The 26,396-nt window shown below is 36.2% G+C and overlaps 1 protein-coding gene across 10 annotated transcripts in view; it reads left to right on the forward strand.

The window, feature by feature from the left end:
* Nucleotides 1–26,396, forward strand: part of CLOCK (clock circadian regulator) — a 136,334-nt gene that overhangs the window by 50,891 nt on the left and 59,047 nt on the right. For 8 of the 10 annotated variants that reach the window (XM_024131922.3, XM_024131924.3, XM_024131921.3 and 5 more), the window contains 3 exons: nucleotides 16,169–16,260; nucleotides 21,944–22,033; nucleotides 24,400–24,459. In XM_024131922.3, coding sequence (XP_023987690.1) covers nucleotides 21,987–22,033; nucleotides 24,400–24,459 — 107 coding nt within the window. In that variant the 5' untranslated portion in view covers nucleotides 16,169–16,260; nucleotides 21,944–21,986. Of the gene's footprint in view, nucleotides 1–16,168; nucleotides 16,261–18,207; nucleotides 18,226–21,943; nucleotides 22,034–24,399; nucleotides 24,460–26,396 lie in introns of those variants that run through there. The other 2 variants (XM_007121138.4, XM_007121137.4) reach the window with 2 other exon arrangements.

Raw genomic sequence — 26,396 nt, forward strand, 5'->3', positions numbered from 1 at the left:
AATGGATTAAATGCTCCAACCTAAAGACACAGGCTCGCTGAATGGATACCAAAACAAGACCCATATATATGCTGTCTGCGAGAGACCCACTACACACCTAGGGACACATACAGACTGAAAGTGAGGGATGGAGAAAGATATTCCATTCAAATGGAAAGCAAAAGAAAGCTGGAGTAGCAACACTCGTATCAGATAAAATAGACTTTAAAATAAAGAATGTTACAAGAGACAAGGAAGGACACTACATAATGATCAAGGGATCAATCCAAGAAGAAGATATAACAATGATAAATATATATGCACCCAAGATAGGAGCACCTCAACACATAAGGCAACTGCTAACAGCTGTAAAATAGGAAATCGTCAGTAACACAATAATAGTGGGGAACTTTAAAACCTCACTTACACCAATGGAAAGACCATCCAAACAGAAAATTAATAAGGAAGCACAAGCTTTAAATGACACAATAGACCAGATAGACTTAATTGATATTTATAGGACATGCCATCCAAAAACAGCATATTACGCTTTCTCCTCAGGTGCGCACAGAACATTCTCCAGGATAGATCACAACTTGGGTCATAAATCAAGCCTCAGTAAATTTAAGAAAATTGAAATCATATCAAGCATCTTTTCTGACTGCAGTGCTATGAGATTAGAAATCAATTACAGGGAAGAAAACGTAAAAAACACAAACACATGGAGGCTAAACAGTACGTTACTAAATAACCAAGAGATCACTGAAGAAATCAAAGAGGAAATCAAAAAATACCTAGAGACAAATGACAAAACATGATGATCCAAAACCTATGGGATGCAGCAAAAGCAGTTCTAAGAGGGAAGTTAATAGCAATACAAACCTACCTCAAGAAACAAGAAGAATCTCAAATAAACAATCTGACTTTATACCTAAAGGAATTAGAGAAAGAAGAAAAAAAAAAACCCAAAGTTAGCAGAAGGAAAGAAATCATAAAGATCAGAGCAGAAATAAATGAAATAGAAACAAAGAAAACAATAGCAAAGATCATTAAAACTAAAAGCTGGTTCTTTGAGAAGGTAAACAAAATTGATAAACCATTAGCCAGACTCATCAAGAAAAGGAGGGAGAGGACTGAAATCAATACAATTAGACATGAAAAAGGAGAAGTTACAACAGACACCGCAGAAATTCAAAGCATCCTTAGAGACTGTTACAAGCAATTCTATGCCAATAAAATGGACAACCTGGAAGAAATGGACAAATTCTTAGAAAGGTATAACCTTCCAAGACCGAACCAGGAAGAAATAGAAAATATGAACAGACTGATCACAAGTAATGAAATTGAATCTGTGATTAAAAATCTTCCAACAAACAAAAGTCCAGGACCAGATGGCTTCACAGGTGAATTCTATCAAACATTTAGAGAAGAGCTAACACCCATCTTTCTCAAACTCTTCCAAAAAATTGCAGAGGAAGGAAAACTCCCGAACTCATTCTGTGAGGCCACCATCACCCTGACACCAAAACCAGACAAAGATACAAAAAAAAAAAAAATACAGACCAATATCACTGATGAATACAGATGCAAAAATCCTCAACAAAATACTAGCAAACCGAATCCAACAATACATTAAAAGTACCATACACCATGATCAAGTGGGATTTATCCCAGGGATGCAAGGATTCTTCAATATATGCAAATCAATCAATGTGATACACCATATCAACAAATTGAAGAATAAAAACCATATGATCATCTCAATAGATGCAGAAAAAGTTTTTGACAGAATTCAATACCCATTTATGATAAAAGCTCTCCAGAAAGTGGGCACAGAGGGAACCTACCTCAACATAATAAAAGCCATATATGACTAACCCATAGCAAACGTCATTCTCAATGGTGAAAAACTGAAAGCGTTTCCTCTAAGATTGGGAACAAGACCAGGATGTCCACTCTCACCACTGTTATTCAACATAGTTTTGGAAGTCCTAGCCACACCAATCAGAGAAGAAAAAGAAACAAAAGGAATACAAATTGGAAAAGAAGAAGTAAAACTGTCACTGTTTGCAGATGACATGAATAAAATACCTAGGAATAAACCTACCTAGGGAGCCAAAGACCTGTATGCAGAACATTATAAGACACTGATGAAGGAAATTAAAGATGATACGAACAGATGGAGAGATATACCATGTTCTTGGATTGGAAGAATCAACATTGTGAAAATGACTCTACTACCCAAAGCAATCTACAGATTCACTGCAATCCCTATCAAATTACCAATGGCGTTTTTTACAGAACTAGAACAAAAAATCTTAAAATTTGTATGGAGACAAAAAAGACCCCGAATAGCCAAAGCAGTCTTGAAGGAAAAAAGTGGAGCTGGAGGAATCAGACTCCCTGACTTCAGACTATAGTACAAAGCTACAGTAATCAAGACAATATTTTACTGGCACAAAAACAGAAACATAGATCAGTGGAACAGGATAGAAAGCCCAGAGATAAACCCACTCACCTATGGTCAACTAATCTATGACAAAGGAAGGAAGGATATACAGTTGAGAAAAGACAGTCTCTTCAGTAAGTGGTGCTGGGAAAACTGGACAGCTGCATGTAAAAGAATGAAATTAGAACACTCCCTAACACCATACACAAAAATAAACTCAAAATGGATTACCTAAATGTAAGACCGGACACTATAAAACTCTTAGAGGAAAACAGAGGAAGAACACTCTGACATAAATCATAGCAAGATCTTTTTTGATCCGCCTCCTAGAGTAATGGAAATAAAAACAAAAATAAACAAATGCGGGCTTCCCTGGTGGTGCAGTGGTTGAGAGTCCGTCTGCCGATGCAGGGGACATGGGTTCGTGCCCTGGTCTGGGAAGATCCCACATGCCATGCAGCGGCTGGGCCCGTGAGCCATGGCCGCTGAGCCTGTGCGTCCAGAGCCTGTGCTCCGCAACGGGAGAAGCCACAACAGTGAGAGGCCCACGTACCGCAAAAAAAAAAACCCCAAACAAACAAAAAAAACCAAATGGGACCTAATGAAACTTAAAAGCTTTGCGAAGTAAACTACAAACAAGACGAAAAGACAACCCTCAGAATGGAGAAGATATTTGCAAATGAATCAACAGACAAAGAATTAATCTCCAAAATATATAAACAGCTCATGCAGCTTAATAGTAAAGGGACAAACAACCCAATCCAAATCACCTCACACCAGTTAGAATGGGCATCATCAGAAAATCTACAAACAACAAATGCTGGAGAGGGTGTGGAGAAAAGGGAACCCTCTTGCACTGTTGGTGGGAATGTAAATTGTTACAGCCAGTATGGAGAACAGTGTGGAGGTTCCTTAGAAAACTAAAAATAGAATTACCATACGACCCAGCAATCCCACTACTGGGCATATACCCAGAAAAGACCATAATTCAAAAAGACACATGCACCCCAGTGTTTTTTGCAGCAGTATTTACAATAGCCAGGTCATGTAAGCAACCTAAATGCCCATTGACAGACGAATGGATAAAGAAGATGTGGTACATATATACAATGGGATATTACTCAGCCATAAAAAGGAACGAAATTGGGTCATTTGTAGAGACGTGGATGAATCTAGAGACTGTCATATAGAGTGAAGTAAGAGAAAAACAGAAAGAGAAAAACAAATATTGTATATTAACACATATATGTGGATCCTAGAAAAATGGTATAGATGAACCAGTTTGCAGGGCAGAAATTGAAACACAGATGTAGAGAACAAATGTATGGACACCAGGGGGGGCGAAAGCAACAGGTGGGTGGTTGGTGGTGTGCTGAATTGGGAGATTGGGATTGAAATATATACTCTAATATATATAAAGTGGATAACCAATAAGAACCTGCTGTATAAAAAAATAAATAAAATAAAATTTAAAAATTAAAAAAAATGAGAAATGACAAGAAAGTAATAATACCAGAGCAGAAACAAGCTCTTCTATGAAAACCAGAAGGGGAGCTTCTGTCTTCTCAATCCTGAAAAAAAAAAATGAAAAATAAAACATTCCACAAAGGCTGGGATTGATCAATCTTGTTTTGACATTTGATACTTATAAATTATGCCATTTTTGTATATGGTGTAGCCCATTAAATAATTGTCCAAAAGGGAAAGTATGCTGTCATATTCATTTGGACGTTAAAACTTTTGCCATTCAGAAAAGCATCCATAGAGCCTGTCACTTATAGCAATCAAGTTTGACCTTCAGTTGCAGTTGAACTCATGCAACTGGAATTCTCATCTACATTATTTTTCAATTCCCTTGAAGAAACATGAAAGGAACAGATAGTTCAGATAGTTATAAACTTCTGAATGGTGATATAGTCTTCTATCTGTTGATAGATCAAATTATTTAACGTTTATCCCCAAAAGATACTTTGTGTTCACCAAAGAGATTTCTTGGGTCATGGGATGTGGTAGGCAGAATAATGCCCTTTCAAAGATGTCCATATGCTAAGTTGCCAGAAACTGTGATTGTGTTAGGTTAAATGACCTTATAGTGGGAAGATTGTCTTGGATTATCTGGGTGGGCCCAGTGTAATCAGAAGTGTCTTAATAAGGGAAGAGGGAAGCAAAAGAGATGGCAACCTGAGGAGGACTTGGTCTGCTGTTGGGTTTGAAGATTGAGGAGGAGATCCATGAGCCAAGGAATGCAGGCAGCCTCTAGAAGCTTGTAAAGGTAGGGAAACAGATTTTTCTGTTCAAGTTTCCAGAAAGAAATGCAGCCCTGCTGGCACCTTGAGTTTAGCCCAGTAAGACCTGTGTTGGACTCTGACCTACAGAACTGGGAGATAATAAATTTGTGTTGTTTTCTTCCATTAAGGTTGTAGTAATTTGTTACAGCAGCCACAGGAAACTAATACATGGTACCTCTGTTTAGTTTTTCACTAACATGTGTTTTACGTGTTGATTAATTGAATCCTAATGAATGGATAAAGAAGATGTGGTACATATATACAATGGGATATTACTCAGCCATAAAAAGGAATGAAATTGGGTCATTTGTAGAGACGTGGATGAATCTAGAGACTGTCATATAGAGTGAAGTAAGAGAAAAACAGAAAGAGAAAAACAAATATTGTATATTAACACATATATGTGGATCCTAGAAAAATGGTATAGATGAACCAGTTTGCAGGGCAGAAATTGAAACACAGATGTAGAGAACAAATGTATGGACACCAGGGGGGGCGAAAGCAACAGGTGGGTGGTTGGTGGTGTGCTGAATTGGGAGATTGGGATTGAAATATATACTCTAATATATATAAAGTGGATAACCAATAAGAACCTGCTGTATAAAAAAATAAATAAAATAAAATTTAAAAATTAAAAAAAATGAGAAATGACAAGAAAGTAATAATACCAGAGCAGAAACAAGCTCTTCTATGAAAACCAGAAGGGGAGCTTCTGTCTTCTCAATCCTGAAAAAAAAAAATGAAAAATAAAACATTCCACAAAGGCTGGGATTGATCAATCTTGTTTTGACATTTGATACTTATAAATTATGCCATTTTTGTATATGGTGTAGCCCATTAAATAATTGTCCAAAAGGGAAAGTATGCTGTCATATTCATTTGGACGTTAAAACTTTTGCCATTCAGAAAAGCATCCATAGAGCCTGTCACTTATAGCAATCAAGTTTGACCTTCAGTTGCAGTTGAACTCATGCAACTGGAATTCTCATCTACATTATTTTTCAATTCCCTTGAAGAAACATGAAAGGAACAGATAGTTCAGATAGTTATAAACTTCTGAATGGTGATATAGTCTTCTATCTGTTGATAGATCAAATTATTTAACGTTTATCCCCAAAAGATACTTTGTGTTCACCAAAGAGATTTCTTGGGTCATGGGATGTGGTAGGCAGAATAATGCCCTTTCAAAGATGTCCATATGCTAAGTTGCCAGAAACTGTGATTGTGTTAGGTTAAATGACCTTATAGTGGGAAGATTGTCTTGGATTATCTGGGTGGGCCCAGTGTAATCAGAAGTGTCTTAATAAGGGAAGAGGGAAGCAAAAGAGATGGCAACCTGAGGAGGACTTGGTCTGCTGTTGGGTTTGAAGATTGAGGAGGAGATCCATGAGCCAAGGAATGCAGGCAGCCTCTAGAAGCTTGTAAAGGTAGGGAAACAGATTTTTCTGTTCAAGTTTCCAGAAAGAAATGCAGCCCTGCTGGCACCTTGAGTTTAGCCCAGTAAGACCTGTGTTGGACTCTGACCTACAGAACTGGGAGATAATAAATTTGTGTTGTTTTCTTCCATTAAGGTTGTAGTAATTTGTTACAGCAGCCACAGGAAACTAATACATGGTACCTCTGTTTAGTTTTTCACTAACATGTGTTTTACGTGTTGATTAATTGAATCCTAATGTGAATGACAATGTGATTTCCTGCAAAGATCAATTTTAGTTTAGTATATTAAGAAGTCATTTGTGTTGATAATATGCTGGACACTGATGGGCAGACCTTTGTGTACCCAGGGATCTTTATTTTCTACTTCACAGGAATGGTGACATGTTTAGTGTGGCCAGAGAATAAGGAGTATGTATACAGTGAAGGTGGAGTGGGAGATGAGGCTGGAGAGAGAGAATGAAGCTAGAAAGGAAAATTGGGGTCTTATAATGTGGCAGAGCAAGTGATCTTCAGAAGCCTTGGTTTCCTTCCACCTGTTCTTTAATATTTGTATTATATGCGCCTCTATTAGTAAATGCTGTAAATAAGTTGGAATTATAAGACATTTTTATTATCAGCTTGACTTCAGCTGTATTAGAGTTGTAAGCAAGTTGCATTTTGCCACAGAATGGCTCATGGAATGGCTTATCTATATGTTAAATATACAAAGGAATCAATGGCAAAAAGGAAGCCTAGAGTTCAGACAAACATGAAAAAGAATTAAGTGTTTCTGATAAGGAATAATGAACAACCTGACCAACAGAGACTGTTACTATCTCTGATGTCCCCTGACCATCTCAGATAAACTTGCCTTGCTCCTTCGTACCTTTTATGGGATGAGAAACTGTAAGGGCTCAGCAAAGATTATGAGGCTAGGACAGGTTAAAAAAAAAAAAAAAAGACATAGACATAAATAAATAAATTAGAGCTATATGGCCAGTTAGAAAAAAATGCTTGTGGTTTTTTGTTTTGGTTTTTTTTTGATGGGTTTGAATCAAGCAGATCACATGCTATCCTAGCCCTTGTGTGAGATTCAGAGGGATAAAGTGCTTGAAATTGAAAATATGGAGGGGGTGTGTGATTATTGCTAACGGTGAATTCTAGAGTAACTCCAGGGGAATGAGTGGGAGGGAAGCGCAGGATTGTTGGAGGAGAGGAGATCAGGGAATTGACTGGCCAAGATGTTGGGAGGATCATTTATGTAGATATCAAAATCAAAAACAATGACAAAAGAGGTACTGGAGAGAGACAGCCCTCAGAGAAAGAGGGCTAATTCTGGGGGTTTATGAATGCTTACAACAAGCAAATGGAAATAACTGATATAGTCTGGGGGCATGAGATTCAAAGCTGGGGGGTTTAGGGAGGGAGAGGAAGAATTCAGAAACGACAATGAGGCCCTCACACCAGGGCCTTGACATACGAGACATGGGAGAGAAGAACAGCTATCACTTGAAAGGCCTGGAGATAGAGCAGAACTCCTGGAGGAGAGCAAGAGATCTGTTGGTGCAGGAAACGTGAAGCGAGTGTAGAGAAGCAATATTGAGGAAGTAGGGTATTTTGCTAATGGTGTACTGTGAATCCAGAGGACACAATGAAAGGATTTTGGAAATTGGGAAAGAAAGGGGAAAGGGGTCAATGTGGGGATATACAGAGTATATAGGGACAAGAGTCTAGGTGATGGGGGGGTGGCCTGAGAGTCTTGGGCCTCTCCTGGTGACTGATTTAAAAGGAAAGTAGGGCATAATGGGATTAGTCCTGGTGGTTTCCTAGGTAGATTATTGTAAATATGGAGGGAGAGAGGGTTTGGGAAAGGCAGATTTAGCAAGAGCCAGAGATTTTAGACCTGTATTAAATTTCTGTTGTCATAGAGCAACAAACTTAGAAACTACCACAAACTTAATGGCTTAAAACAGTACAAATTTATTATCTTACTGTTCTGCAGCTCAGAAGTTCCACAAGGGTCTCATTGGGCTAAAAGCAAGGTGTCAGTAGGGCTGCATTCCTTTCTGGAAGCTTCAGAGGAGAATGTTTCCTTGTGTTTTCAAGCTTCTAGAAGCTGCCCCTATTCCTTGGCTTGTGGCTCTCTTCTTTCACCATCAAAACCAGCAACACTGCACCCTTCTGACTTTTCTGTCTCACAGCTCTCTGACCACAGCCAGGAAAGGTCCTCTGCTTTTAAAAGACTCATGTGATTACATTGGCACCCAGATAATCCAGCATAAACTACTCATCTCAAAATCTTTAACCTTGATCGCATCTGCATAGTCCTTTTTTGAAACATATTCACAGGTTTCAGGGATTAGGGCGTGGCCCATTTAGTGGGGCCATTATTCTGCCTACCACAGGCTCCTGTCTTTCTTCCTGTGGATACTAGTGTGAGGCCTGGTGCAGGGTGGTACAGGTTCAGGGTTAACGGTACCTGGTTCAGTGTGTAGTTCACATTGAGACTCAGGCTTGGGCTCTTCCTGCAGCTCCAGATCTTTTATGGGGCTCATTTGAGGGTGGGGACAGGCTCAGGCCTCAGTCTCATCTCAAAAAAGGGTTAAGGTGCTCATGTATTCTGTGGACCAGATCAGTCCATCACATGAAGAGGGAGCTCAGACATTATTGGAAGAAATACATTAGTTGAATAATTGCAGTAGTCTTGTGTGCCACTGAGAGAGCTGTATTAATTTTTCAGTTTTTGTTTACTTAATGAGGCTTCAAAAATACCTCACGTCTAGACATCTGACAGTCTAGAATTTTGGTAGCATTTGATGTTTGTCTTGAGCCAGCATCTTCTTTGGTTCTAAGAGGTCTGGTTCATGAGACTTTGGTGTGGGGTGTGTTTCTTGTTCTTACTGTCAATTTTAAATTTAAGTTGGTCTTAGAAACTGCTGTAGAGTCAATAATGTTTTTCATCTTGCTAATATTTTATATAGAGGTGGACTAATGTTCCCATTCAGTATTGAATAAAGTGAGAACTACTGTTAAATTTCATCTTTACTCATACATTAAATAATTAATTTAAAAAGTATTTCAGTCTTTTTTTTTACAAGTTAAAATTGTTCTCTTAGAAATACTTACCTTTTTAGCTATAATACAAACAGTAATCTGCAGAAGCAAGTTTGAATTTTTCATAAATGGTGATAAATATAGTTAAGGATTGTGGGGTTTTGTATTATACCGGTCAATTAAATTTCAGCACTACTTTTTTTTTTTTTTTTTTTTTTGCGGTACGCGGGCCTCTCACTGTTGTGGCCTCTCCCGTTGCGGAGCACAGGCTCCGGACGCGCAGGCTCAGCGGCCATGGCTCACGGGCCCAGCTGCTCCGCGGCACGTGGGATCTTCCTGGACTGGGGCACGAACCCGTGTCCCCTGCATCGGCAGGTCAACCACTGCGCCACCAGGGAAGCCCCAGCACTACTTTTAATTAATGTTAGTAGATCCATCAGTCCCTGAAAGATCTGTGATATCAGATTGAACTAACCTAAATTCCAAAGTAGGTCAGTGGGTCAATAGGTTATTAAGTTAGAAAAGGGTTTATTGTGGTTTCCATTTTTTAAGCCCAGGTTCTTGAGTTAAACCTTTTTAATGAATAATTTTAAAATTATCAATCATTAGATGAAATTTAAAGTTTTTTCTTTAAGTTACATGAAAAGTACATAGGAAAACAGTCTCTGTTACTCATGTTTTTTAATAGTAATGTGTTACTTTCTTACTCGTGTTTTGTTCTCTGGAATGGATAACATGTATCTTATGTTCTTATGGTAGCCAGGGCTCTAGTATTGGACGATTAAAACAAACATTAAAAAGGCAGAAGTTAAGTTTTTCTGATTGTAAAATAATACATGTTCTTGGAAAAATTTTAGAAAGTGCTAAAGAAAAACTAAAAATGGAAAAAATCCATAAGCAAATTTACTCAGGAATAACAACAGTTGGTACTTAAACATATTTGGATTTATGTTTGATACATTTTAATGCCACTGTTAACTGCTGTTGGATGTTTAAATCTTCCAGGCTTTACTATTTTAAATAATAGTGCAATGAATGTAAAACTTTGGCTACATCTGTGATTATTTCCTTTTTTTTTTGAAATGAAATTACTAGGTCAAAGACCGTAAGTGCTTGAAGTTATTGACACTTCTCACCAAACCTTTTTTAAGAAAGGGAGTCCTAATTTACTTTCTTAAAGCATTGTTCAGTGTCTATTTCATATCTCCATCACCAAACTTATCAAACTGTTATTAAATGTAATAGACACTTTAGAGTCATTTTCTTCTCCACAGTGCAGTGTTGACATTGTCAACTTCTTAAAGCACTCTTTTCCTTTAATTTTAGTGACAAATAATCCTTCCTGGCTTTCTTCTATATCTTTGGTCGTTTTCCATCTAGTTGATACTATTATTAACACTAATCATACTTAAAATTTATTGAGCATTTGCTGTTTTCTATATAGTGTCCAAACGTGTAACATAGTTAATACTCAAAAGAACTGTATGTGGTAGGTACTACTATTATCTCCATTTTAGAAATGAAAAAAATGATGCACAGAGATTTAGTGACTAGTCTCAGACTCACAGCTAATAAAGGGGCTGATCCATAATTCACACCCAGGAAATGTTTCTAGAGCCATTTCTTTACATTGTTGCTCTGCCTCCTCCCCATTTTACTAGCTACTCTTCTGCCTGTCTGTAAAATATTAATTTTTCATCAGGTTTCAGTCTTAGCCTTCTTTTCCTAATTTTATGTTTTTCCTAGAGAAGCCCATCAAATCATTATCTTTACCTGTTTATGTTGTTGGCTCCACTTTACATCTTCACCCAGTTATTTCCTGAATGCCAAACCCACATTTCCAACTGCCTACTGGACATTTTTCCTCTTGCATGTCCCATAGATATCTTAAACATAACATGTCTAAAACTGAATCCGTCATTAAAAGTATTTGTGAGGTATTTGTTACATAGTAATTAAGGGCATAGTTCAGGCTAAACTGTCAGGGTTCCTATCTTAGCTTTACTGCTGACCTTGGCCAGCTTACCTGTTCTCTTTGTGTTTCAGTTTCCTCATCTGTAAAATGGAGATAATAATAGAGCCTACCTCATATGATTGTTGAGTCTTAAATGAGAGAAAACTTTGAAGAATGCCCGATACTTCAAAGTAACATTGTAGTAAATGTTCAATAAATGTTAGCCACTGCTTTCAACATCTTTCCCTCCCACTACCCTCCAACTTACTACTCCTGTGTTACCTATCAACCCACATATGTGTCCAAGCCAAAATTTGAGTGATATTCTTGACTGCTTCCTGCCCCCAGCTTCTGTTAAATCAGTCACCAGGTTCTGTCTAGTCATCTCAGGATCTATTAAAATTCCTATATTTCCTTTTATAATCTCTGCTTCTGTATTATTTTACCTGAACTATTATAATGCTCTACTTCTACTAGTCTCTCTAATTCTAGTTGAGCCTCCTTCCATTCCATTCTCTGTGTTGTAGCCAGTATGGTGGTTCAAAAGAACAAATGTCTATTAATGTCAGTTTCCTGCTTAAAATCTTTCAGTGTCTTTGTTGAGGGGGCGGGGGTGTTGGGAGTTACCTCCATATGACCTTTCACGATCTACTCACCTCACCATTATCATCTCTTACCACAACCTCTGTTACCCCCTGTCCTTAGGTTTTTGCCCTAATCATACGAAACTACTTGTAGTATTCTAAAATCACAGTTCCTTCTCATGTCTCCAGACCTTTGCATATATACTGTTCTTTTGGCATAGATCAAATTTCTCTATCTCTTTGCCTGGTGAACTGTTATTTTATTCTTCAGATCTCAGCTTACGTATCAGTTCTCCAGGAGGCTTCTTTAACTTCTTTGTCACTCCCAGTGTGTTCAGAGAGCACTTTGTGGGTTCTCTGGGAAATGCCTCAAATGTAGTGGCTGTGTCTATTTCACCGTTTCCAAACTACAGTCAGCGTCGTATCGGACACTTACTTGTATTGGTACTCAGTAAATATTTGCTGAATGATAAATATATGAAGTAGAATTTTTAAGGAATCACTAATATTTAACTATAATATGTTTTTACTTAAGTTTCTTTGATTTCTAGCCAGGAATAATTTTTACATTTATTAGCCGTTTGTTTTCTTCCTGGCTCCTCATTTAGTTATACTCTTTGTTGTTTGTTTGTTTTTAGCTGGGTTTTAACCGTTTTTCAGATAACTTTTAGAGACCCTCATATGGTAAAAATATTAACCTTTTGAAGTGCTGCAAATATTTAAACCTGTAATTTTGGTTTTAAAGGGGGAGTTTCCATTTGTGTTTATTTGGTTAATAATTGGTATCCCTATATATTATATCCTTTAGTCTTCACAACAGTTGCCTTAGGTAAGAAATCTGAGGCTTAGGATAACTAAGTAAATTGTCCAAAGATTTTCATCCTTGCTTTTCTGACTGTAAACTCATGGTCTTAACTTCTATACTTACTCCTCCAGCATGCTGGATTTGTTAGGTGCTTTAATTCTGACGAGTAACTCGATCCCAAAGTACTTAAAACCAAGTAGGACACTGGGATCTGCTTCTGAATTTTGCTTCATGCACATTTTAGGAATTAAGTTCTATTGCTCTGGTGTTTTTGACTCAGACCTCTTACTTTTATTTGAGTCCGTAATCTCCAGGGATTTTTTTGTTGTTGCCATCAAAAAAAAATCCCTTTTTGTACTCAAAAATACCCTCTCTTTTTTTTTTTTGCTATCAAAAATATCCCTCCTTCTTGCTGTCATATTACATATATAGCAAATTCTTGGTTTTTTAAAAAAATTCTAGAATGGACATTGGATGGGTCAGAAGCAAAGTATGAGGGTAAAGCTTTGCATTAACTTTGGTGTAGCAAGGTTGGGTTGGTCTTGGTTAATTCAGTTATTCACAATGATTATTGAGTTTTTAGTATTTGTCAAATATTCTGACAGGTCCTAATAATAGATGAATAAGTGAAGCTTCACTCCTGCTTTGAAGGAGCTCATGATTTAGAAGAATGTTAAAAATGAGAATGTTATAGCGATATCTCAGTTCTACAATGCGAAGTAGTAAGAATACAGTAATTCCTGATTTTCCTTGTTAGTGAAAGAACATTTCTTTCTGAAACTGATGAGTTCCTGAGGTTCTTTCCACACCAGAAATTTTACCTTTTGATTAAATTTATTCCTAAGTGTTTTATCCTTTTGATGCTGTTATAGATGACATTGTTTTCTTAATTTCCTTTTCAGATTGTTTGTTGTTAGTGTATACAGAAATGCAACTGATTTTTGTATATGTATTTTGTGTCCTATTTGATGTTTATTAGCTCTGTTTTTTTTGCTAGACTCTTTAGGGCTTTCTACATGTAAGATCATGTCATCTGTGAAGAGAGATAATTTTACTTCAAACTTTCCAATTTTGATTTCTTTCACTTCTTGCTTAATTGTTCTAGATAGTACTATGTTGAATAGAAGTAGCGAGAGTGGCCATCCCTGCCTTGTTCCTCTAATCTTAGAGGAAAAGCTTTCAGTTTTTCACTGTTGAGCATGATGTTAGCTGTGGAGCTTTTCATATATGGCTTTTATTATCTTGAGAAAATTGCTATCTATCCCTTGTTTATTTAGTGTTTTTACCATGAAAAGGTATTGAATTATGTCAGATGCTTTTTCTGCATTAATTGATACGATTGTGTGATTTTAATGCTTTGTTCCTTAATGTGGTGTATCACATTAACTGGTTTTTGTATGTGGAAACGTCCTTGTACCCCAAGGATAAATCCCACTTGGTCATGGTGTATGATCCTTTTAATATGCTATTAAATTTGGTTTGTTAATATTTTGTTGAGGATTTTTGCATCTATATTTATCAGGGATATTGTAGTTTTTACTTGTGGAGTCTGTCTGGCTTTGGTGTCAAGGTAATGTTGGCTTCACAAAATAAGCTTGAAGGTGTTCCTTTCCCTTCAATTTTTTGGAGGGGTTTGAGCAGGATTGGTGCTAATTAATTCTTCTTTACATGTTTGATATAATTCTTCAGTGAATGTTTGGTCCTGGCTTTTCTTTGTTGGGAGGTTTTTGATTACTGATTCAATTTTCTTATTAGTTATAGGTATGCTAAGATTTTCTATTTCTTCATGATTCAGTCTCGATAGGTTCTATATTTCTAGGAATTTATCTGTTTCCTCTAGATTATCCAGTTTATTGGCATTTAATTGTTCATGATAGTTTATTATGATCCTTTGTATTACTTGGTATCATTTGTAATGTTTCCTCTTTTTGTTGTTCTTCGCTAAAAACACTTTTTTTCTGTTGTTTTATTTATGCTCTATTTTGTTTCTGCTTTAATCTTTATTATTTCCTTCCTTCTGCTAACTTTGGACTTTTTCTAGTTCCTTGAGGTATAAAGTTAGGTTCTTTATATTTGACATCTTTCTTCTTTTTTAATGTAGTATTTACCACTATAAACTTCCCTCTTAATGATGCTTTTGCTGCATCCCATAAGTTTTGATGTTTTGTGCTTTTGTCTCAAAATATTTTCTAATTTCCATTTTGATTTCTTCTTTGACCCATTGATTGTTCAAGAATGTGTTTAATTTCTACATGTTTTGAATTTTCCAGTTTACCTGTACTACTGATTTCTAGTTTTATTCCATTGTGGTCAGAAAAGATATTTGATAAAGCATTTCAATCTTCTTAAATTTGTTGACTTGTTTTGCTACCTGATGTGATCCATCCTGGTGAATATTCCCTGTGCATTTAAGGAAAATGTGTATTCTACTCCTGTTGGGTGGAATATTCTGTTAAGTCCATTGGTCTGTAGTGTTGTTCAAGCCATTCATTTTCTTATTGATCTTCTCTGTCTAGGGTTCTGTCCATTATTGAAACTGGGGTATTGAAATTTCCTACTATTACTGTGTTGTTGTCTGTTCCTCAGTTCAGTTCTGTCAATCTTCGCTACAAATATTTGGGTGCTTTGATGTTGGGTGTATATATATCTATAATTGTTATATCTTCCTGATAAATTTGACCGTTTTATTATATAATGTCCTTTTTTTCTCTTGTGACAGTTTTTTACTTAAAGTCTATTTTGTCTGATGTTAAGTATGGCCATTTGTGCTTTCTTGGTTACCATTTGCATGGAATATCTTTTTCCAGTCTTAGTCTCTGTGTGTCCTTAAATCTAGAGTCTTGTAGATAGCATGTAGTTGGATCTTGTTTTTTTATCCGTTTACCTACTTTGTCTTTTGACTGGCAACTTTAATTCATTTGCATTTAAAGTAATTACTGACAGGGAAGGACTTATTGTTATTTTGTTCATTGTTTATGTCTGTCTTGTAGCTTTTTGTCACTTTTTTCCTGTCCTGTCTTCCTTTGTGTTTCATTGTTTTCTTTTAGTGACATGCTTTGATTCTTTTCTCATTTCCTTTTGTGTATCCTGTATAGATGTTTTCTTTGTGCTTACCATGGGTCTACATGAAACATCTTATAGATTTAACAATCTATTTTAAGCTGATAACAATTTAACTTCAAAAACTCTACTCTTTTACTTCTCTCCCCCCACCACACTTTATCTCTGTCACAAATTGCATCTTTTTATATTCATTATATATGAGTATTCGTTAACACATTTATGTGTGTATTCATTAACATATTTTTATAGCTATACTTATTTTTATACTTTTGTCTTTTAACTTCTACAGCAGAATCAAAAGTGATTGTTGTAGTTTTTTTATTTTTATTTTTATTTTCTTTTAGAGACAATTTATAGAGTTTAGCATTTGTTATATATTGGTTTGGCCACAAAGTTCATTTGGGTTTTTCTGTAAGGTATTACAGGAAAACCCGAACAAACATTTTGCAAACCCAATATATTTTTGTGACAAAGTTATAAATTTTGTTACGTTTCAAAATTATTTTAAAACCTTTTTCATAATAAATGTCTATATAAGTTGAGTAAAACTAACACATTTTTTTCTTGTTTAAACAGAATTCTGAGACTGATGGTCAGCCATACAGAAGAATACATTGAACTTATAGTTTTCTGAAGAATCAGTTCAAAAGATCCCCCAAATACAAAAGGTAATGAAAGGGTTGTATCTTGGAATGTACTTTGAAATGAAACTTGCCCAGGAAAATGAGAATTACAACCAACCTAAGAGAAAAGATTTTAGGATACTGACATTAAGAATTTCCTCAATGAGGACTTCCCCAGTGGCACAGTGGTTAAGAATCCTCCTGCCAAGGCAGGGGACACGGGTTCGAGACCTGCTCCAGGAAGGTCCCACATGCCGCAGAGCAACTAAGCTCGTGTGCCACAACTACTGAGCCTGCGCTCTAGACCCCGAGAGCCACAACTCCTGAGCCTGCGAGCCACAACTCCTGAAGCCTGTGCACCTAGAGCCCGTGCTCCACAACAAGAGAAGCCACTGCAATGAGAAGCCCACGCACTGCAAAGAAGAGTAGCCTCCGCTTACCGCAACTAGAGAAAACCCGCACACAGCAACGAAGACCCAACACAGCCAAAAGCAAATGAATAAATTTATTTAAAAAAAAAAAAAAAAAAAAAAAAAAGAATTTCCTCAGTGAAATGTCCCAACCTGATATCCTTACAATAACGTTCACAGGATCCCATCCTTAAATATGGACTATAACCAAAGATCACTAGACATTTTAGGAAAGCCTCTTTTGTGAGAGTCAAAGACCAAACCAAAATAGAAAATACCAAGTTAGGGGAAATGGAGACCAGGTAGGCAGGTAAAAATGGAAAGAAACACAAAACTGTCATTTAATAGTTTGAGAAATAAGAGGAGATGCTAAATCCATGAACATGAGAGAAAAAAATAAGAAATGAAATCGGAAATGGAAAACTCAATGGAAGGGCTAAAAAATGATACTGATGTTGAAAGTAAAGCAAAGAGAAAATGGGAAAGAAAAGATAAGAAAATTGGGGCAACTGTCCAGGATCTCCAATGTTAAAAAAAAATAGGAGCTCTAGAAAGAGAATAGAGGGACTAGACGGGAGAAATACAGAATAGTGAATGATTCAGCAAAACTCTCCAGAAATTAGAGGACACACATTTGCAGGTAGAAAGAGCCCATGGAGTGACCAATGCAGATATGAAAATTAGTCCAAAATAGGGCATAAAACTGTTAAATGTTGTTAAACATAAAACTACATCTCTGCTAGTTTAGTCCAAGATCTTTTCTCTACTTTTCCAGCCAGTTGATAGACATGCTATATTTAAGGGAGAGATAAAGGAAGAGCTTCCAGAATAAGAAAAATAATAGGTCACATATAAGGGATCAGTAATCAGAATGGCTTTGGACTTCTTGATCCCACACTGGGAACTAGAAGACAGTGGAGAAGGGTGTCTCCACTGAAGATAGAAGGGAAAGATGATTTCCCTTCATAATTCTGAGGGAAAAATGATTTCCAACTCAGTATTCAAAATCTAGCTAGACTGTTGATTAAGGATAGACCAATGTCAGTTTTAGACTTGTGATGTCTCAAAAAAATTTATCTGCCATGTTTCCTTTCTTGGGCAGTTAATGTAGGAGGTACTCAACAAAAATAAAGAAGTAAACTAAAAAAATGAAGCCATAGGATACAAGAAACAGGGAATGCAACTTACGTAGAGACCCAGGAAATCACCAGGATGATAGTGAAGAGTGATCCCAATATTACAGCTGGTCACCAATTATAGTTATCCATTCCCAGTAGGAGTAGGTCAGAAGGTGCCAGGAGAAATAGCTGCAAAAGATTAAATTGGTAGAATCTGTAATGTATTTGAAGATATTAAGAGTAGATTTAGACAAGGAAGAGTTTAGGGCTGAATTGTAGATAAGTATTTAGAAAACCAGGTAAATAACAAAACAAAACAATGATTAACTCTAGGGAAAACTATTCCAAAAAAAAAATTGTAGTATACCATATGGCTTAACTGTGAATTGTATTTACAGAGTCATAATAATGTTAACTCTGGATATAACCACCTAGCCAAAATCACGGTATTGGAAATTTGGGCAAGCATGCGTGTATATGAGGTAAGGATGGGGGGAGTCAAAGCTAAATTATTATTTTTTATAGTGGAATTCAGTAGATGATGGCTTAAAAAAAAAAAGACACTTTAGAGAGCAAAAGCAAGCACTTTTAATAATTACATTGGGGACAGCTCAAATAAATTGGGAGTGTATAGGCATCCTACCTAAAATAGAATCAAGAAGTAATAAAGTAAAAGTTTTTAGAGATAGGGAGTTAACTACCAAGGGAAACAGTTAAAGAGATGAAAGTGGTTGAAAGTAGGAAATGCGGATCAGAAGACTTCGGATTTTTTAAAAAGTCTTGTAAAACTGGATACTTTAAACTCTGAACAAGTATACATTTGTGAAAATAAACACTTAAGTTTTAAAATGAGAGAGCAGAATGAATTAAAGATGTTGAAACACCAACTGTACACAACTCTGACGAGTGGTTTTTCTGTGAAAGGGAGCAGAAAAGGAGGGCCATCCCTGAAGGGGGTTGCTGGGTCGAGGAAGTTTTTGTCTGTGTTTTGTTTGTTTTTTTAAGGTAAAATACTAAGACGTTGATCAGAATATTCCAGTTATAGAGGGAGAAATCAGTGATGTAGAAATGGAAAACTTTGAGAAGTGACAGCAGGTGGGATTCAGAGGACAAGATACTGATACTGCATAATTTATTTTTAATGCAGAATGTGTTATATTGTATGTAAGAGTTCTTTTCCAAAGATGGACTGCCAAGCACTGAGATTTTCTGTTAATTATGTGTAATGTTGCATGCTGAATTTAAAACATACCTGCTTCCATATTTTGCAAAGTTTGAATTGCTTAGAAGGTTTGTTAGTTAATACCTGCCCATGTGATAAATGTTTAAAACTTGTTTTAAAAATGATGTTTATAAAAAAAAATGCCATCCTGCCCTCCACTGTGATAAAATAGTAATGTGGTGCTTACTCAGCTGGGAATTCATATCATTGAATGACTTTGAGCTCAAGTTGCTTAAGTAAAGGAGCATTTGATTCCTAGCAGTAATTTGATCCTTTATCATTTAATTTGCTCCAATGACTGTAACTGATCCTTTTAAAGACAGATTATTTCATACCATAGTGGTCTATTAATATCAATATTTAAGAAAAAAGACTTTTAATAATATTTAATCTGTATTAGACCATCTACTTGAAATTCCTTGCTGTGAGTAGGGACATCGCATGTCTTCTAAAAGTGACTCCTTAGAATCCATAGCATGAGCAAGTGTGACTCTGCCTAGTCTTTTTTTTTTTTTGCGGTACGCGGGCCTCTCACTGTTGTGGCCTCTCCCGTTGCGGAGCACAGGCTCCGGACGCGCAGGCTCAGCGGCCATGGCTCACGGGCCCAGCCGCTCTGTGGCATGTGGGATCCTCCCGGACCGGGGCACGAACTCGTGTCCCCTGCATCGGCAGGCGGACTCTCAACCACTGCGCCACCAGGGAAGCCCCTGCCTAGTCTTTTTTGTACTGAAAGTGTGAGTCCTAGGATAGACCCCACATAAGACCTTTGGCTGCTCCCACATTACCACTTTGTTTTGTTAAAGTTAATTCGACACCATGTAAAGAAGGCAAGAGGAATCTCCTAACAGTTGCTTTAGAGTACTTAATTGGGCCTATTTCACTTCTTCCTTTATCTTTCCCTTAAATATACCATGCCTATCATGGTATTGGAAAAATAAATATAAATATTTATATTTATACCATGCCTATCATGGTTGGCTGGAAAAGTAGAGAAAAGATCTTGGACTGAACTATCAGAGATATAGTTTTATGTTGTTCAGTTAGCTGGACAACAAATAGTGTTTGGAAAAATATTGTTAACCAACAATAGTAAAATAGCTTAATAAAGCATCAGTCTATCTCCTAAAGCATTTTGGATTCACTTCCCTTATAGTCAGCATGGCCTCTCCTATATAGTATAAGTTCTTATTCTTGGGGTCCTTTTTTCCCTCTAGTTTGCCCTATTTCTACCTTCTGATAATTAAACAAGCATATACTTGCTGCCATATAAGGCTCAGATCTGGTCTTTTAACTTTAAACTGAAACTGTTCTTTTTTTAATTCACTCAAATTGGCTGTGTTACCTTTGCACTGTTCTTTTTGTTCTAGTGATAGAACCAACCTCTGTTATTACCATGATGCTAAGTATGTCTGTTAGACCAGAGGGCTGTACTTAGGTGATCTTTAAAGTCTCTTCTAACTCTAAAATTCTATAATTTTCTGTTCCATCTGCTGATGTTGACCCAGACACTTAAAATCACTATTTTATCCTGGAGTTAGTTCTTTTTATTTTTCCTGACTCTCCCACTCATTATCTTTTAAGAACTCTTAGCCCTTCACAGTTCTGCTTCTTCAGCCATAACCACATGGGCAACCCAGCATCATTTATCAAGAGTTATTCTCTCTTCCTCTCATGAATGTACATTTAAAAACAATGATAGAGTATTATAGAGTCTCATGTCCTTTAATATTCTCTCGTTTAGTTAGAGTTACACAATAATTTACACTATTTTCTAAACTTTAATTAAAAAATAATTCTTATGCCTCAGAACTGTTAGGATATTTATTAGAGTTAAGGTGGTTATTCAATATTTAACTCAGGACTATAAGATATAAGTATCTTATATGGGTAAAACCTGCTTTATACTTTAGCAAAACTGTATAGAATATAGAGAGATAAATTTTAGGCTTATGACTGAGTTTTAAAGCAGTAAATTTTAATCCCTTCAATGTGAGTATGAAACTTTATAATAAGGCTCTTCTCTGCTTGACTTGCCTTCACCTCTTTACCACTCCTGTTGTCTCTCACTTTATGCTCTAGTAATTAAAACTTTCAGTTGTAATATGCCTACATTTTTCTCTAAAGAGAAAACTTTCTCAAATATGACGCTCTCTTATAAATGCCTGTGCCTTTGCAAATCACTTTTCTTGTGCCTTAGAATCCCTGCAACTGTTACCTCTTCCTGTCCTTTAGTCTGTTATTTCTCAAACTTAAATGGTCATACAAATCACATGAAGACCTTGTTAAAATGTAGATTTTGCTTCAGTCGGACTAGAGTTGGGATCAAGATTCTGTATTTTAACAAGCTCTCAGATGATGGTGATGGTGGTGATGGTCTCTGGAGCACATTTTCAGTAACAAGAATCTAGGCTGCCTAACAAACTCACTGTCATCAAGAATATTTCCTCTGACTGCCCCCCCACACCAATATATCTTCATCATCCCTTTTATTATAATTATTTAGTTATCCATCTCCCTCTTTAATTGCAGATTTTTGCCTATAGTGATTGTGTCTCTCATCCTTCTATTTCCAAAGCTAACTATACTGTTTAACAGAAAGTAGGCTTTCAGCAAATGTTTATTGCCAACTAGCTGTTGTTATTATAGCCTGCTTACATAGGCTTACATGTGTAGCCTACGTAGTCTAATGTATATACTGAATATGAAGACTGGCTTTTTAATTTCCACTATTTTGTTATAGAAAGAAAATGAATTATGGTCTTCAATTTTTTTTCCCCTGTAGTCCTTTTTCTAAAAGGAAAAAAAGCCTCAAATGTGCCTCAGCTAAGTATATTTGCTTGAAAATAATGTTATAGCCTTCAATAGAAACAAAAACATTTTGAAGTCTCTATGAAAACATAGTGTTTCTCAAATTACTGTGTTTGTAGACTTAAGTTTTTTAGAAAACTAATGACCATTTGTTTTTCTTTCCACCCAAGGAGAAGTACAAATGTCTACTACAAGACGAAAACGTAATATGTTATGTTGTTTACCGTAAGCTGTAGTAAAATGAGCTCACTTGTTGACAGGTATGTTTTTAGAGACTTGTTTATTTTGAATTATATAAAGCTATTAAAAAAATTCACTATTAGAGTAATGGTCTATATCAAACTGATAAAAGGAGTATTATGCTTAACCATAATTACTGTTACATTTACCTTCTGTACTGAGCAAATTGCATGTAATAGTAAGTAAGGTATATTATCTAGAGCCAAAGTCAACAGCATGTGGCTTGTGTTCTGAATGGATCTTGAACTGTAATTCTGAGTGATTTGGTCAGAACTGCTCTGAAATAAATTATGACAATTGCAGATGTTTCCTTGGCACTTTGTGGAATCATCTGTCTCCTTATCTGTTGGTTCTAACTTCAGCCCTTTAAGCATCTTAGCATTTGTGACTCATGAGAGGTGACTATAATTAGGATTTCATTAGTTGAAATTATAATCTTTAAATCTTACTATTGGGAAAAGGATGGGCCTCCTTGTTTCTTTGATTTAAAGACTTTATTTTTTATTTTTTTACATTTTAACATGTTTGACATTGGGATTCATCTTACAATTGGCTTATCATAGTTTAATTGGTGGCATTTTTTTCTTTCATAGTGGCACATAAAATAGTAAGTCTTATAGTCAATGGTGTCTTAAATTTGATGAAATACAGTACCAGTTTTTTAAAAATACCTGCTGTTTGACAGCTAATGTACAGAGCACTTTTTATGTCTTACTTCATTTAACTTCACAATAATTCCATGAGATTTTACAGATGAGGAGTCTATAGGCCAGAGAGGTTAAATAACTTGTTTAAGGTCACATAGTAAGTAATAAGGTGGAGTTATGACCTGTATTGGTCTGACACTAAAGTACCTAAAGTTCCTGTGCTTTTATTTTAGTATATGTGCTGCCGAAGCGAGCACCCTGTGCTTTTATTATAGCGTAATGTGGGATTCTTCCATAGGGGATTCTTTAAGAGTTTTGTAGCTAGAGTTGTGCACAGAAGTGACTGACATCTAGGGACAGCTTTCCTCCCTTTTCTATGAGGTAAATAGTGAAGGTATGTACTCTATCAGAGCTTAAAACTTAAGGGGCAAGGAGTTTCCTCAGGGAGGCCTACCTGCCACTGCCATGGATGTGGGCTGTGCCATAGTTTCAGGTGGAATCTATGTGTAGTCTTTTCCTCAGAAAGGATGTTTCTTCACTACTCCTGAGAGATTAAATATGATTTTGGCATTATGCTTCTGAATGATTGTCAGTTCCCATTCTAGACAGTATGACCTGTAGGGACAACATCTGGGTGTTCAGACATAAAGCACTGGTTCTTAATATGAGTTCATTATCTCTCTGAATATCATGAAAGTTATGGACTCTCTTCTCAATAATGTACGTTTACATACAGAATTTTTTATAAGTTTCATTGTATACATGGAACCCGAAAAGTCTGCTCATGAACCTCTATGATACAAGATTTGTAGATGATCTCAGTTGTGGGGCTCAGAGGCACTTTATAGGCCACAGAAACATGTGGTTAAAGAAGTGAATAGTGAGTTCATGTAAAAGCTCATATCACTTGCAACTATTTACTATTGCCCCTTAGATTAAGGAGTTAGCCACCAGTGCTCTTGATTTCATTTGTTAGAAGGCTCTTCCCCCTTGGTCTTCCCATAACCAGCCCCTTCTTGTCACTTAGATCTCAGGCTCAGACGTCCCCACTTCAGCAAGTCCTTCCCTAACCACTCAGACTAAAGCAACCACCCAGTAATTAAAACATCACCCCTTTAAAAATAAAATAAAATTCATGCATTTTCATGTTTATTTGTTTCTTTCTACTAGAAAATAAGCTATATGAGAACGGGGACCTGTATGTCTAATTAACTGCTCTGTAACCATGTCCAGAACAGAGCCTGGTACATGAGTGCTAACAAATATTTGTCAAATGAATCAGTACTGAATGAAAATATATCAGTATAAGTTAATATGCTAGATATTGTGATGTTTCTGAGTGATTTGTGTTTTATAAAGTAAATGTCTCAGAAAATATTTTTTTAAATGTGCTACTATACTTAAAAATAATTTCAAGTGAATCATTTTATATAATGGCAAATATACTGACTTTCTATAGATTTTCACTTGTTACTAAAAGTTTGGAATAAGATATTTAACCTCTGGTAAAGTTAAATTCTTGTTTATTGTAATAAACTTTTTAAAATGTAAAACATAGTTGAACTTTGTTTATATGTGTTAGAAAACAGGTTAGTAGTTACTGAGTTTGAATTTATGCAATCCATAACTCTACAAAAATCCTAGGATATAACTGATTTGATTCATACGTTGTTTTAGTATTGCTGTTGCTTAGTGAGTCTGCTCTCTTATTTTCTCTGTCCACTTTCTTTTTCTTTTAGAGACGATGGTAGTATTTTTGATGGGTTGGTGGAAGAAGATGACAAGGACAAAGCAAAAAGGTAGTTCAACTTCAGATGTAAAATAGTAAATAAATGAATAATAAGTGAATGTAATAGTAAATCAGGGATTTCCAAAATCTATCTGCCTTAAGAACTTAGATATGTTAGCAAGGTGGAAGAGTTTAGAGTATCAGTATGTAGTTTATAAATTAAATAAAATTATCCTCTAAAAGTGCCCTTCTCACCACATCATATTAATGGCACATAATATTTACATGACATCACTGGGGATGTTAGCCTTCGTCACTTGACTAAGGCAGAGTTTGCCTAGATTTACCATTGTAGTTACTATTTTCTGTTAACCCGCTCTATTCTTTGGAAATAATTTATTTAGGATAGCACACCTTCAGATTAGGGATGGGGGAATTAAGCTTCACCTCCCATAGGAGGGGATATCTACACATATTTGAAATTCTTCTGTAAAAAAAAAAGTCTCTTTCCCATTTATTTATATCTCTATGGACTCATGTATATTTTGTATGGACTCATGATTTATTTTGTACTTTAGGTTATACTTCAGTGCTATGTTATTTATTCTGTTGCTCGGTTTGTTCCAGCTTTGGCCTTTGGGAGGTCTTTCATGGTTGGCTTCTGTGTCTTTTGACATGCCTCCATTCTCCAACAGAAGGGAAAGTGGGTGATGGAGAGTGGGCGTGGGGGGGAAGAATTGATGGAGAGGTATCATCAAGTAGGTGACAGGATGGGATCTAGAGCCATGGTGGTGGTGGGGGGGGCTTGACCTTAGATACAGTCCTTGTTGGTGATTACAGTATCAGGAGGGAGGGTCCAGAGAGCATTGCAGCCAAAGTTGTAGTCGTTGAGGGTAAGCAGTAAATACTTCATGGTTTTTTCCCAGCCACATTGAACTACTTGGGTGCTTAGGCACGAGGGTAGAGAGTGTTGTAGCATTACATACAGATACAAAAGATAAACATATAATAAGTAGTAGTTCCTAAATGTCTGTATTTAGCAAAATAAAAGGTACTTGGATAAGAAAAATATTCACATAACCAGATAAACTGCTAAATTCTTAAGTGAATGATTAAAATATATCTGGGAAGAAGATTTTGAGGAAAGCTATACAACTTTATTCAAGGAAATAAAAAGACCTGAATTTGAAGCTAAAAACATATCGGATAACTCCTTTCCCTTAACTTCAATATAGTGGGGGAAGGTTCTTATAAAATATTTCAGGGTAGAGAGAAAGTCACTGATAAGGTGGGAATAATCAGTCTTTCCTGAATGAAGAGGCAGAACTTTGAGGAATTAACTTGGACAGATTTAAAGGCCAAGTTTAGAGATGGAAAAGGTGAGCTAAGGGTATTCTGTTCGCAGAGACTTTGAAGGTTTGATCGTGTTTTTAGGGGACCAAAAATGCTATGGCTGTGGGAAACCTTGGAGAAGGAGAAGGCCTCATAATAATGCTGTCAGAATTAAATGGACCATGTTGAACGCTGACATCTGTGGCCTTTTATTATTGAGGTCATCTCAAGGGCTGAGTACGTCCAAACTGAACGTAACATAAAATAAAGTTGCTTTAATGGGTGTGATCCACTGGTAGAATTGGCAGTGATATTTGATTTCTGTATATTTCTTATGCTGGAGTTAAGATGCCTGTTTTGAATTATTATTTCATGGTAACTGTATGATCCTGGGCATATTCTCTTTCATGCCTGAGTTGTCACACTTGTAACATGAAAAATAATAAAGTCTACTTTGTAGGAATTAAATGAAATTTCATGTATGTTTCCAGTAGTGCCTAACTTATATACAACAAATAATGGCTCTAAATTTTACCCATGTCTTCAGATATTTCATATATAATAATTCTCAGATGCTTATTTCCTACTTACTCTTTCTAGAGGAATATAACTAGATCTGTATGTCTAACTTCCTCTAGTATGTGCCCTTTAAAATGTCAAACAGGCAATTTCACC

Source organism: Physeter macrocephalus, chromosome 7 (genome assembly GCF_002837175.3).
Source record: "Physeter macrocephalus isolate SW-GA chromosome 7, ASM283717v5, whole genome shotgun sequence".
Classification (NCBI taxonomy): Eukaryota; Metazoa; Chordata; class Mammalia; order Artiodactyla; family Physeteridae; genus Physeter; species Physeter macrocephalus.